Below are 14842 nucleotides of genomic sequence, written 5' to 3'. Positions count from 1 at the left end.
ATCTTGTGCAGTAATCTTTTATGTGGCACCTCATCGAATGCCTTTTGGAAATCCAAATATACAGAATCCATTGGTTCCCCTTTATCCACCCTGCCCATTACTTCCTCAAAGAACTCTAATAAATTTGTCAGACACGATTTCCCCTCCATGTTGACTCTCCTTGATTGTATTATGATTCTCCAAATGTCCTGCTACTACTTCCTTAATAATGGATTCTAGCATTTTCCCAGTGACAGATGTTAGGCTAACCATCTTCCTTTGTGCTAAATTCCTTGATTGTTTGATATGGTGTTCCCTCTGCGGTCTTCAGGAGTTCCATTGTTTCCATGACTGCCTGTTTGCTACAAATATCTTTATGAAAACCTTTCACGTTGTGTTTTATTGCCCAGCAATCCTAATCGTGTTGTCTATATTGGCTATCTTGACCAGTTTCATAGCCTTCCTAACCTTATTCTCAGACTTATTCTTGTCTTTTAGTCTATGCATAGCTTTATACTTGAGGAAGGCCCTTTTTTATATTGTCCTTTTTGCACCAGCGCAGCAAAATGTTAAGTGTGTCAAAGATATAGTATGACAGAATTAGAAACACAAGGATGTCTGATATGTGAAATGAACTTACATAATGTGGTAAAAATACCAAACATTAAAAACACAGTGAATTCCTCTTTCTTCAACAACAACTTGTATACATAGCGCCTTTAACATAGTAAAATGTCTCAAGGCGCTTCACAGGAAGGTTATCAAACAAAATTTGACACCAAACCACATAAGGAGATAGCAGGACAGGTGATCAAAAGCTTGGCCAAAGAGGTAAGTTTTAAGGAACATCTTAAAAGAGGAGAGGAGGAGAGTTTAGGGAGGGAATTGCAGAGCTTAGGGCCTAGGCAGCTGAAGGCATAGCCGCCAATGGTGGAGTGCTAAAAATTGGAGATGCGCAAGAGGCCAAAATTGGAGGAGCGCAGAGATCTTGGAGGGTTGTAGGGCTGGAGGAGGTTAAAGAGATAGGGAGGGGCGAGGCCATGGAGTGATTTGAAAACAAGGATGAGAATTTTAAAATCAAGGCGTTGCCGGACCAGGAGCCAAATGTAGGTCAGTGAGCACAGGAGTGATGGGTATACAGGACTTGGTGTGAGTTCAGATACGGCTCTCTCCATTAGATTCAAACTGCAAATGAACTTTTGGAACAGCTGGACTCTAATTACTTAACTCATAATGTTATGTTTCGAAGTGTCAATTCAGTTTTGGTGCCTAAAACTTACAAAAAAAAGTGTTTCAAAAAAGATTCTGTGCCAACTGTAAAGCACTGAATACACGACAAACAGCCAACATTTCACCTTAAAAATATCTTCCTTTGAAATAGTAATGGGAGGTCCTTTAACCAAAGTTTATACATAGTGCAGTTAGGGCGAGCTAAATAATATTTATGGTTCTGTAAATAATTTATTTTAAAACGGAAGTTGATAGAAAGGATTGTATATTTAACATTTATTTCTTGCTTTGTGAATCATTTCTTTCTGGAAAGTGTAAATCAAGCATTGAGGGCTGATAAGTTCTCAGAGAACTAATTTTACTAGCAGCTGCCACTTATGCACACTCAGCTCCTTTTTGTTTTTTTTGTAGAAGCAGCCAGACAGTATTGGGTAAGGTCAATACTTTGGTCTAGGACACGAACTTCTGTATTCTTGTTTCTTGGAAGTTTATTTCCTGCTGCCTTTGTCCCAAAAATGTCCAATGGTGGCCATGTGGCGAAAAATCTTTTTTTTTACATTGTGCTCCTCGAGGTGAAGGATATTAATGCTGGGGAATGGAACGCTTCCTATTGCAGACACTCAGCATCATGCACTCTGTGCTATACCTGATGCCAATGTTAAAAATTTCTGGTCTGTACTAGATATTTTCTTGGGTTTAGCATCACTGGTCACTCCTGTACGTGGACCTCGCGCCTCATACCAATTGGAGAGTACCTTTACTGCCCAGTACCTTGTTAAACGATAGTGTGACCTGGGGGCTGTAACAATAAGACCCCTTATTGCATGTACTGTGATTTTGCACACACCTCCATGTACAATCTCCTATCTTTTTGGAAGGCAGACTGAAGAGCACTCTAGTGAGGTAAAGCACAATTGTAAGCCACCAAGCTGGTTTATTTTACATGAAATACATGAATGAACAGAATGCAGTCTTCTGATGAAATACATCTATTACATATTGCTCCTTGCACCATGGAAAACAACAAAGTATGTCACTCTTACCCCTATTAATGGGCTAAACTCATTTCACAAGCTAGCAAGCTCTACACTAGTCAGCACTAACATTTCTCTTACAGGACAAACTTGTTCATATCTCAGCCAGCAGACTTTTAACTTGCTTCTGGCTGATGAGAAAACAAGACCTCTCTGCCCTTATCGTTGTTCCAGACTCAAACTATTGATAAAGACTATTTTTTTCCAGAAAAAGACAAAAGCTGATTCCTGACCCATCTCTCAGTTCACTGAAAGGTTTGATGAAAGGTCATCGACCTGAAACGTTAACTCTGTTTCTCACTCCACAAATGCTGCCTGACCTGCTGAGTGTTTCCAGCATTTTCTGTTTTTACCTCAGTTCACTATGTTGAGGATTGGTTCACAAAGCTGCCAATCTAATGCACCACCTTAAATGAGAAACTCCTCCGCCCCCCCCCCCCCTTTGGTGTGGGAGGCATGGCAACCACATTGTCTTTTTAGCTAAGCTCCCTGAGCACCGCTGAATGAAAACCATTCTAATATTAAAAGGTGTGAACATCTCTAGAATGTGTTCCCCATTGTCTCAAACTGAACCGGTATGGGAGAATACACAGTTCTGAGATTGGTGTTTTTTCTGGTATTCCAACTAATTTGTCCTAAACAACATTCCAGATATCTTTTGTCTCTCTGGAACTTAACCCTTTGTGAAATGAATCTAACTTTATAGTAACATCATAATGTAAATTAAGGCAAAATTGCTCCCAAACCAAATAGGTGGAAACATTACAAAACTTCCCCCTCTGGGAGAAGTCCCTCAAGTGTGAGCCCAGCTTATTTGCAAAGACTGCGCACCTTACACTGCACACCATCACGGCTGCTGATCCTCCTGGAACCCAGGATCACACAAGGCCAGATGTAGAATAACATTCCCTTTACTCTGCCCCAATAACACGTGTCAGCCCAAACCTTAGAGGAGCTCCTCCTCTGGTAACAGTGTGACATTTCTTCTCCATTTCCTGCACCAGACATCCATCCTGTGGTCTTTCCGAGTGAGATTGCAATTCAATGCCAAATGAGGGACATATTTGTCCTTTAAACCCATGTGGAACTGGATTGTGGCTGCCCAGACTCATTTCACATAGAACCCTTACAGTCAACTGTAGAAGAGACTTCCACCACAGAAGTCTGGACTGGATTTGAACCCAGAGTCTAGAGATGAAAGGTTAACTTCTAATCCTGCACAACCTAGTTCCTCATGGTGGCTTTTTTAAGCGAATGGCATTACACCTTAATGGAAGCTGAATAAGTTCAGGGATGCCCTTGTTTTTCAGAAATTACAGCATAAAATTAAATTCATGTCTTTTGATAGATTTAGTTGGTAGCTTTGTACTTCATATGTGTATGGACCGCAGTGTCTTGTAATGGAAATTTCATATGTTTAAATAAGTTTCCAATATGTTAAAATCCTGTGGAGACCAGTTTTTTCCCCCCAGGTAGAGTAACAGGTAAGTCACAGAAGCCATGTGTACTGAGCACATATGAAAATATTGTCATGGTGCTGGATGTGATCTCCAATTCCTGTGTCATATAAAGCCCCAGTACTTGGAGCATTATACCAGTTAATTTTTAACCAGCTAATGGCTATTTATTTCTTGGGTTGGACCTCAAGCATTTAAAGGATAGGACAAAGTCTCCTACCTCTCTACAGGAATAGATTAGATTAGATAAAAATGTATCAAACATTCTGGTAATTTAACTCGCCTGTCATGGTTTCTGTTTCTTCAGGTGGCTTAAATGTTAACACTAGTCAGTACTGTATGAAGAACCTCCAGAAAATATCATACTATACTGTCCTTTTCAGTATAAAAGAAAAGTTATGCGCTTTAGGTCAAATGGCAACACCACCAATCAATGCCATGCTCCCTAAACAGTCATATAGAAAGCAAATGAAGCAGGCAAAAACAAACAAGACTATTAACAAACATCTTTTTGCTTTGTGCAAATTGGCTGCTGTATTTGCCTACATAACAGCAGTGACTACTTTAAAAGTGTTTGTTAATAGTCTTGTTTGTTTTTGCCTGCTTCATTTGCTTTCTATATGACTGTTTAGGGAGCATGGCATTGATTGGTGGTGTTGCCATTTGACCTCATTTTCGAGGATTTCATTTCCACATCATTCACCTGAGGAAGGAGGTAGCCTCCGAAAGCTTGTGAATTTAAAATAAAATTGCTGGACTATAACTTGGTGTTGTAAAATTGTTTACAATTACTTTTAAAGTAATTAATTGGATGTAAAGAACTTTGTGGCATCATGCGGACATGATAATTGTTACATAAATGCAAGTTTTTTTTAACAAGAGCTAATGAACAAACTGGAATTTTATACTTAGCAGAGTGACTGTGATTATACTGACCAAATGCAACACCTTTCTGCATCAAAAACAAACTGAATACCTCCATAGTTCAGTTAGCATTTCCACACCAACATCTGTCAACTGGAAAATGTAAAATGTAACAATCTGTTCACAATTGCTGATGCTTGTGATCATTGTATGAAGTGTTTGTCAACTAACCATAATACAGGAACTTGTCAAATTTGCCTGAGATTCATGAAGCATACACATAAGGAATTGTTAACCCGTGTTTCCTGTATTATTCAGAACAAAATAGAGAAGCAGAGAAAGCCTAAGAAATACCCAATCAGGCTTTATTGAAAACACATCAGCATTGATTGGTGCTGAGGAAATAAAAACATCAGATGGTGCCAATGACACAATGACTTCAGTTGACACCGAGGACACACCAGCGTCAAATGAAGCTGAGACAGTAATCTGCACTGAGAACCCTATTAAGCCCCTTAGTGCTAAAAGTTCACTGACACCAACTAGCATCAAGTAAAAGCCAATTAATGCTGGGCACCCTTGAGACCATACATCCTCAATAATAGTCAGAACAAAATATCAATATCCCCATGGGAGGTTGTGGGGTGGGGGGTGGTTCACTGGTAGGTATCCTCAACCATAACCCAAGGAAATATCTTGAAATAAGTCCGGCTTTATATTCCCCACTGTGGGGAATTCACCTCTACTTCTGGCATAGTTCTTATCCATATTTTCACTGGGAGCTCCTTCCTCTGAGACATCCGCAAACTCCCACTGGGAAGGAGGATTCAAAGAAACAAAGGAGGATCCTCTTACTGGATAATACACTAGGGAACCATTTCATAATTGATTCAACTCCCTGAAGAAGACTGTCAGTGACTTGGTGGAATCATTCTGAGTTGTGACCCTAAACACAAAGAGGCTGGCCAGAATCCCACAGCTAGTGGAAATCTACTGGCCCACTTTTGAACGTTCCCATTTACCCACAGGCATTGGAAATAGGACTCACCTAAATGGAGGATGTAGCTAATGAGTGATGAATTGCCCAAGGGCAGATTGTTAGATCACACATCGAAATACATAGGCATTTAATGTAGAAGTCACCCAAAACCTTAATGTACCAACTCTAGAGGGAACCTTCCCATTGGATAGCTGTTGTTTTCACGTGATTGTAGGGCATCATTCTAAATGACAGTCAGAAATGTCTCAGCTAACCAATGTAATTTTTTCCACATCTAATCCTAAAATAGATCAAACACATAGCACCCACGGAAACTCAGTGGAATGCTTTGTATGGTACACTTGTGGCATGGTTGTACTTCAAGCCCTCTCCCAGCAAGGGAAATCCATCATGCAATAGACAAGGGCCTAGAAATTGGGCTGGGTAGCACACATTTTTCAGGCATTACACAGCCACCTAAGGACCCAAAATTGCGGGACCGACGCGCATGCACACTTCCAACTGAAGTACGCAGCCTGTCATTTTGGTGTAGGAGGTAATGCTCATGTTAAATTCACACATCAGCAGGATTTAAAGCAGCCAGATAACTATGCAGATGAGTGCCATCTGCTGCGTGCAGGACGCACTCACGATTTTGGACCGCCCCAGCCAATTGGACGCCATGTGCTAATGTCACTCAGCGCAATGGAACGCTAACCAGCATGAAGGTCCCCTTGCCAGTGATTTTTAAAGGGATCATGCGGTACTTACAGGATAGTTGCTGGTTCACTATTTCTGGCTATTGTTTGACTTCTAGGCATTTTTTGCAGTGTTCTACCACTCTTCAGAGTTCATTTTCTCTAAATAGAGGTTTGCCTGCTTTTGCACTGCTGTTGTTTGCCTCACTGATTGTCTGCCTGCAAACATGGGTGGTCTTTTAGGGCTACCTCCAGATATAGAGCAAGATTAGAAGCACTGATGATGACACCACAGAGCAGGACAAGCTGCCAGAAGAGGGAGGAGGAGGAGGGCATTCAACAGGAGACCATATCCAAAGAGGGTCTTTAGGGAGCAATTCTCCTACCTCAACTTCATTGATGAACAATGTAGGAGGTGCCTTCACCTTACCAAGAAGGTTGTTACCGAGCTACGTCAGCTGATGCAGCCACAACTGCAGCCTTAAACCAGGCCATGGAGAGCACTGCCTGTGGCTGTCAAGGTCACCATTGTACTCAACTTTTATGCCATGGGCAGACAGATAGCACATCATGCAGGTCTGTGCCCACTATTTCGGCAGCAGTCACAACTCTTTAATTCTGTGCAGTCCTCTGTGCCGCCTTATTCCAACCAGATCACCAAGTTACAGACTGGCTATTGGGCGACAAGGGTTATCCCCTCTGGACATGGCTCATGTCTCCAGTTAGAAACCCGTGCACAGCTGCACAGCAGATTTACAATGAGAGCCATGCTGCCACAAGGAAGGTCATCAAGCAAACAATCGGGTTACTCAAGCAATGCTTCCGCTGCCTGGACTGTTCTGGAGGAGCTTTGCAGTACACCCTGAGCGGGATCTGCTGCATGCTACACAACTTTGCCATCATGAGGGAGTAGCACTTACCACCACTTGTAAACCAAATGGTTCAGGAGCAGGAGCAGGAGCAGGAAGAGAAGGAGGAGGTAGAGCAGCAGGAGAAGAAGGAAGAGCAAGAGGTGAGGCAGCAACCGAGAGAGTTCCTATCTGCCTGATCTCAGAGACCAGCTCATTAAGGAGTGGTTCAACTAAGTCAGATCTCCCGTTCCCCAACTGTCCCACAATTATTACCTCTCTTACAACCACTGTCACATTGCCTTCTTTCACTCCACACTTATTGTGGAGGTCTCGCCCTCGCTTCAGTACAAATATAAATACCAACACCTAATCCAAATCCAAAACCAAATTTATCAAATAAATAATCTCAGCCTTTATAGAAAATATGACCATTCTCCTGTATGCATACTCTTAGTGTCTTTTGTATTCCTTTGTTTACACTGGTGCTCCTACAACATGCTTTCCCAGTAGCTACAGCTTGGAAGGTGGAAGGCTGCTGAGATTCCATTGAGGACACTCCAGATAGTCTTGGAGGATGACCTCAAGCAGCTCTGGGCTTAGAGGGCCCGGCTGCAGACTGAACCACCTCGATCTGGGCTGCAGAAGTCTGAGCTGGCTGGCTGGCTGAAGGGCACCGGCAAGGGCAGTGACGGAGCGGCTGGCTAGGGAGCAGGCTGTCAGCCTGAGAGAGGACAGCAGGTTCCTCTCCCATGGAGCCAACGCCACACTCCTGGGGCGGCGCCTCAGCACTCACAATGCTCTGCTGGAGAATAGACTGCTGGAATGATGATGCCCTGGAAGCCCCTTTCAACAGTGGCCCCCACAGCCTAGATGGCAGCCATATGAGCTTCCATCACAGCAGTTTGTGCTGCGATGGAAGCTGTCAGATTCATCAAGAGGCACTCCATCATGGTGGGTTCCACTGTGTTGCTGATGGAGCTGACCACTTGTTTCACGTTGGAATGAATAGGCTCCTTGATCTTGCGCCAAATTGGAGGTGGACTCCACCACGCTCCGCAACATTGTGCGCAAGTTCTCCGGTAGGCTGCCCAGTGCACCAAGCATTTCCTGGTGTATGTCCATGAGCCTTCTTTGGTAGCCTGGCCCATCAAAGTCTGCAGCACAACTAGTATGCGACCTCGCCGACCGGCAAGCTGGCATCTGTGGTGTCATATCCCGATGCCATATCTCTTGCGCCTGGTGAGGCACCACGACCCTCATCTAACCTAACCTCTAAGGTCCACGTGGTGCCAGTATCTGAGCTGGGGGCTGTGAGAGTTAGATCAATTGACGGTGCATCTTTATGATCACTCGGCTTCTCTTCCTCCATTGGCTGCGGGGCATCCACATTCTGAAGAGCTGAAATGAGAAAGAGATAACGGTGTGAGCGAGAGCAGAGAGAAAGAAGTGTGTGTTGGAAGCGTCTGCAGCTTTTCATGCAGATTGTCTGTAAGAGTCAAGGAGGATTAGATATAAAGAAACCTTGCTCAGCGTGTCCTCCAGCATCGTCAGTGGCCTCCATTCTACCCCTTCTTAAGACTGCCAGTACGGTCTCTTCAATGGGGAGATTCAAGCCATGGAGATTGCATAGAGAAGACTGAGTTATGAGGAAAATTCAACCTTGAAAATTGCTGACTAAATGGAGGTATAATATTGTAAATAGCATAGGTAATACCAGAACACTACTTCAATGTAAATGATAAAATAGGCTAAGGGATACAGGTTCAAATTGGAAAAATTCAAATTTAAGACTGATTCCAGAAAGTTCCTCTTCACCTAGTAAGTGCTGAATACATGGAATTGACTTTTGAAACAGTTGACTGTTGTGATTGATGCGTGGGAGGGGAGGGGGGAGTCTGTAGGTTTGAATGAAAGACTTAGAATGGGCCGAATGACGTTCCTTATCCACATCTATCATGTCATACAGTAAGCAACACAGTGATGTAATTTCATCATTTGTATTTGTCAATTTCGACAATATTTCACTTCCAAATCTTGAGTCCTCACTTCAGTTGATTTTCTTGATTTTTCCAAGTTCTATACTCAAATTTAAGGGGGGAGACAAAATTTAACTAGAGCAGCATCAGTTTCTTCCAAGTTCAAAATATTGAGCATAGATTAAACTATCAAGTCCTAATTAACCTATGATATTAAAAGGTAAATTTTGTGAGCGCCACAAAATTCACCTTTTAATGTCATAGGTATATTGAGACTTGATAATTTAATCCATGCTCAATATTTTGGCACTGAGTCTTGCTCAACGATAGTGCATATCATAGAATTGGGTGTGGATGCCTGAATGTGGGTGGCACTTTGGATTTTCCAGTAATTAATTTTAATCTTTGGAAAACTGGGAATGCCACAATTTAGGCACACTGGCTCCACTCTGATGTGTGCTTCTGTTGAGTGAGGTTCCACTCTGAAAGCAGAGCCTCACAGAATTTACCTTTAGAATTACATTTTTAATGCCTCATAGTTGTTTAATTTTTTTCTCCCTGATTTTTCCCCCTTACCCCTCGTCTCTTCTGAAGGCAGTAACTCATGGTTCCACAAGCCACAGCTGGCCCTCCAGTCCCTTGCCCAAGTGGCCATTCTTCATGATAATCCTACAAAGTGAGTGGCTGTAGCCTATTTGACTATAGAGACCACTACAGCCAAACGTATTCCTGTTTTTACCTCATGTTGACATATAAGCATTTCCAATAGAGGTCAAGTAAAAAATTACCGCAGAGGCTAGAAATCTAAAACAAAAACAGAAAATGCTGGAAATACAATGGTCAGTCAGCTGTGGTCAGTTGAATCAACACTGGACCATGGATCCAATCTAGCATTCTACGGCTAGGTCCCACGCCAAGTAGTATGCTTACCCACTGAGCCATAGAGAGGTGCAATTTCTTTTAAAAATATTTCAAACCTGTTGCTTTAGATCGATTTCCCACTCGCTCACTGTTCCCACGTCTATTGAGCAGAACACAAGCACTTTTGCTTGTTCACTTTTCATCTCTGAGAAGTACCTGGGGAGCTTTTACTGTATCGAGGGGGCTATAATAAAGAAAGTTGCGACAATGTTAGTTTTGGTGTGGCCATAGAGACAGGTATTTGATTTCCGAGACCTCAACGAAACCCAAACACAGCATTTGAATCAGCAAACATTAACTTCTGTGATTTTGAAGTGGGGATGTGCGTCGTTAGGTTTTGCTTTTTACGGATGACCGGGAAAAAAAAAATCACACCATACATAGGAAAAAGCGTCACTTTTTCTTCTCAAGATGAGGAGGATCCTTAAGAGACTCTTCCCACAGAGTCTGAAGGCTCCGCCCTACCTCGGAGGGGGAGGGGGTGTGGGTTTGGGTGTGCTCACCCTCTCACTCTGCTCCGTGCAACTGGAATCTCCAAATAAACACATCGCTACAGTCGGTTCGATACTTTGTCACAAAGTTCGGGAGTCCGTTCAGTGCAGCCTCTGATCCCCTTTCGTCTCCTTTTTGCCCTCACTCAGACAGAAGGGTGTGTACGTCCTTAAAGGAATTCCTTGGTGGTAGTTTTTGTGCGAGGTTCAGGATTTGACTGGTGTGATTTTTTTTCCCTTCTTCTACGCCCCCCCCCCCCTCCTATTCTCCTTTCCCTCGGCCACTGAGTCTGGTCGGGATTTAAACGCGGGAAATAATGGGACTGCAGCCGTTGGAGTTCAGTGACTGTTATTTGGACAGCCCTCACTTTCGGGAAAGGTTGAAAGCACATGAAGCCGAATTGGAAAAGACTAACAAGTTCATTAAAGAGTTGCTGAAGGATGGGAAAGCGCTCATTGCAGCCACCAAAAGTAAGTGAAGCGCCGCTGCTCGGGCTCGAAGGTGCCCGCGGACTCGGACCGTGGTGGCGGGGTCTGTGAAGGAAATAGTCTGAATTATATCAAACTGCATTAGTCTATAGAAAGGAGGCCGAGAGTCGGGTACAAATTAGGCGCAATTTGTTGCTGCGAATTCGAGATTTTCACTATTGTTACAAGTCCCCCCCCCTCCCCTCCGTGACTTATTGAACACTTGTGATTAAAACGTCTGCGGTTGTCAGATGATTTATTTAGACACTGTCGCAAGCTTCAGTTTAAATGATATTACACGTCTTGAAAATATTTTGAAATTGATCGTGTAGAAAGAACCATAATGTCGAATGTGTTCAGAAATGACAGAACCTAGTCGTTTATTTTCTTGTCTATCAGCATTATTGATGCTGCTCAGGCTAACTGCAGTCTGTGTATTTCCCATCCACTGTAAATGCTTTCAGCCTGTAAGGGGTTTCAGGATGCCATGCTGAAATTGTACAGTGCTCTGGTCAGACTGCACTTTGAGCACTTTGTGCAGTTTTGGTCACGGAGGAACCAGGGAAGCATTTCAACCCTGGAGACGGTGGAGAGAAGAATCTCAAGGCTGATCTTTTGTGGTAGAGGATTGAGTTATGAGGAAAGAGTGGAGAAACTTGGACTCTTCAGCTTGGTAAGAAGGGAGAGAGTTGGGACCTTATAAACGTGTACAAGGTAATAAACAGAACATGAAAAGTAAATCTTCAAGCTGTCATTCAGCCACTAGACCAGTAGTGATTCTTCCTAAACCCTCTCTGCATTGCTTTCTCTCCCCACCTTCAAACACCTCCTCTTTAAATGTGCCTTTGCTCTCCTGTAACTTCTTTCTCCAACTTCCCGCTTAAAGTGTCTCTCAGTCCCTGTAACGCAGATGTTTTCTTAATTGAAAGGCATGCTACAAATGCAAAAGAAAAAGAAAAAGGGTGGCTAAGGCAAACGTGGGTCCCTTAGAGGATGAGACTGGGAAATTAATGGTGGGAAACATGGAGATGGCAAAAATGCTGAACAAATATTTTGTTTCAGTCTTTACGGTAGAGGACACTAAGAATATCCCAACACTGAACAAACAGGAGGCTCTGGGGGGGGGGGGGGAGGAGCTAAATATGATTAAAATCACTAAGGAATTGGTACTCAGTAAAATAATGGGACTCAAGACAGATAAATCCCCTGGACCTGATGGCTTACATCCTAGGGTCTTGAGGGAAGTGGCATTAGGGATTGTGGATGCTTTGGTAATAATTTTCCAAAATTCTCTGGACTCAGCAAAGGTCCCAGCAGATTGGAAAACTGCTAATGTAACACCCTTATTTAAAAAGGGTAGTAGGCAGAAGGCTGGAAATTATAGACCAGTTAGCCTAACATCTGTGGTGGGTAAAATTTTGGAGTCTATTATTAAGGAGACAGTAACGGAACATTTAGATAAACATAATTTAATAGGACAAAGTCAGCATGGCTTTACGAAGGGGAAGTCATGTCTGACAAATTTGCTTGAGTTCTTTGAGGACATAACGTACAGGGTGGATAAAGGGGAACCAGTGGACGTCGTATATTTAGACTTCCAGAAGGCATTCAACAAGGTGGCGCATAAAAGATTATTGCTCAAGATAAAGAATCACTGGATTGGGGGTAATATTCTGGCATGGGTGGAGGATTGGTTATCTAACAGGAAGCAGAGAGTTAGGATAAATGGTTCATTCTCGGACTGGCAACCAGTAGTCAGTGGTGTTCCGCAGGGGTCGGTGCTGGGTCCCCAACTCTTTACAATCTATATTAACGATTTGGAGGAGGGGACCGAGTGTAACATATCAAAGTTTGCAGATGATACAAAGATGGGAGGGAAAGTAGAGAGTGAGAAGGACATAAAAAACCTACAAGGGGATATAGACAGGCTGGGTGAGTGGGCGGAGATTTGGCAGATGCAATACAATATTGGAAAATGTGAGGTTACGCACTTTGGCAGGAAAAATCAGAGAGCAAGTTATTATCTTAATGGCGAGAAACTGGAAAGTACTGCAGTACAAAGGGATCTGGGGGTCCTAGTGCAAGAAAATCAAAAAGTTAGCATGCAGGTGCAGCAGGTGATCAAGAAGGCCAACGGAATGTCGACTTTTATTGCTAGGGGGATAGAATATAAAAACAGGGAGGTATTGCTGCAGTTATATAAGGTATTGGTGAGACCGCACCTGGAATACTGCATACAGTTTTGGTCTCCATACTTAAGAAAAGACATACTTGCTCTCGAGGCAGTACAAAGAAGGTTCACTCGGCTAATCCCGGGGATGAGGGGGTGGACATATGAGGAGAGGTTGAGTAGATTGGGACTCTACTCATTGGAGTTCAGAAGAATGAGAGGCGATCTTATTGAAACATATAAGATTGTGAAGGGGCTTGATCGGGTGGATGCGGTAAGGATGTTCCCAAGGATGGGTGAAACTAGAACTAGGGGGCATAATCTTAGAATAAGGAGCTGACCTTTCAAAACTGAGATGAGGAGAAACTTCTTCACTCAGAGGGTAGTAGGTCTGTGGAACTTGCTGCCCCAGGAAGCTGTGGAAGCTACATCATTAAATAAATTTAAAACTGAAATCGACAGTTTCCTAGAAGTAAAGGGAATTAGGGGTTACGGGGAGCGGGCAGGAAATTGGACATAAAGCTGAGTTCGGATCGGTCAAGGCCCTGTGGGTGGCGGAGCGGGCCCAGGGGCTGAGTGGCCGGGTCCTGTGCCTACTTGTGTTCTTTAGATTTGAGGTTAGGATCAGATCAGCCATGATCTTATTGAATGGTGGAGCAGGCTCAAGGGGCCGATTGGCCTACTCCTGCTCCTATTTCTTATGTTCTTATGCAACTAGTTATGGTTTTAGTCAAACAAGGGAGTATAGGTAAAGGCCATCTTAGGACTGAGGTCAGGAAGTTCTTCATACAAGGAGTGATTGATAGTTGGAGTAGACTTTCGGATAAGGTTGTGGAGGCAAAGCCCTTGTTCAAGAGACAGTTGGATGCTGTGATGGGAGGACGGAAGTTTTTTTTAAAGGGATGAGGTCAGATGGGCTGAATGGTTTTCCTCAACTGTTTTTCTTACGATATTCTGAAGTAACCACCACTTTTCCTCCAGTGGCTGTGTGAAACGTTTTGTGTTTAAGACCCTCCTAGTCATCTTCCCACGTCTTTGCCGGTTCCTTGGTCTCCTACAGTGAGTTGTTCCAGAGTGAGGAAGGAGTTTGCTGCGGGAGATCTCGAGAATCTGCTGCAATACAGTGTTCCTAGTGGCCTGTGAGCTGATGGTGAATCCCAGAATTAAAAAAAAATAAAATTGAAAATTGCTAGTCACATCTGCAATTGATCACTCTGTGATAGTTTGCACAGGGTTTCTGGATTTCTGAAATTCAAGGCCTTCCTTCACCAATGAAACAACTTTGGACGCCAGGGGTCATTAAGTGTCCCTGGTGTACAGTGGTGCTCTGGTGCAAGTGATGGAATACATGGCGGATAGAATATTTCATTGTAATAGAAATTACAAAATATATGTTGAGAGTGACATTTAGAGCTGGGGTCAAGTTTGATGAAGAAGAGTTAATTAATTTATTAGGATATAGTTTTTTTTTCTCCTCTCATGAAGGTGTTGACTCCTTGCTGGGGCATTATTCCACAGGCACTAGTTGTGTTCCGCGGAGTACCTCACCCATCTTTAGTTTTGACCTTTAATAATGCGTGTCATCTGATCTTTCACCTGTGTGGGGCATCAAAACTGAGCCCAGTCTTGTCACCATGTTTGGACTTTCAGTAGAGTCTGTTGGATAGCATTCAGGAGCAGGATACCTGGCTAATTTTTTCCTCCTGTAGCCCAGTGGTGCTAAT

At 43.2% G+C, this 14842-nt stretch overlaps 1 protein-coding gene across 2 annotated transcripts in view; it reads left to right on the top strand.

Moving 5' to 3' along the window:
• The first annotated feature begins 10467 nt into the window (after positions 1–10467).
• Positions 10468–14842, top strand: part of arhgap10 (Rho GTPase activating protein 10) — a 197935-nt gene continuing 193560 nt past the window's right edge. For both annotated transcript variants that reach the window (XM_067992215.1, XM_067992209.1), the window contains exon 1: positions 10468–10951. In XM_067992215.1, coding sequence (XP_067848316.1) covers positions 10798–10951 — 154 coding nt within the window. In that variant the 5' untranslated portion in view covers positions 10468–10797. The remainder of the gene's footprint in view (positions 10952–14842) is intronic.

Source organism: Heptranchias perlo, chromosome 1 (assembly GCF_035084215.1).
Source record: "Heptranchias perlo isolate sHepPer1 chromosome 1, sHepPer1.hap1, whole genome shotgun sequence".
Classification (NCBI taxonomy): domain Eukaryota; kingdom Metazoa; phylum Chordata; class Chondrichthyes; order Hexanchiformes; family Hexanchidae; genus Heptranchias; species Heptranchias perlo.
This window is presented reverse-complemented; position numbering and strand designations above follow the sequence as displayed.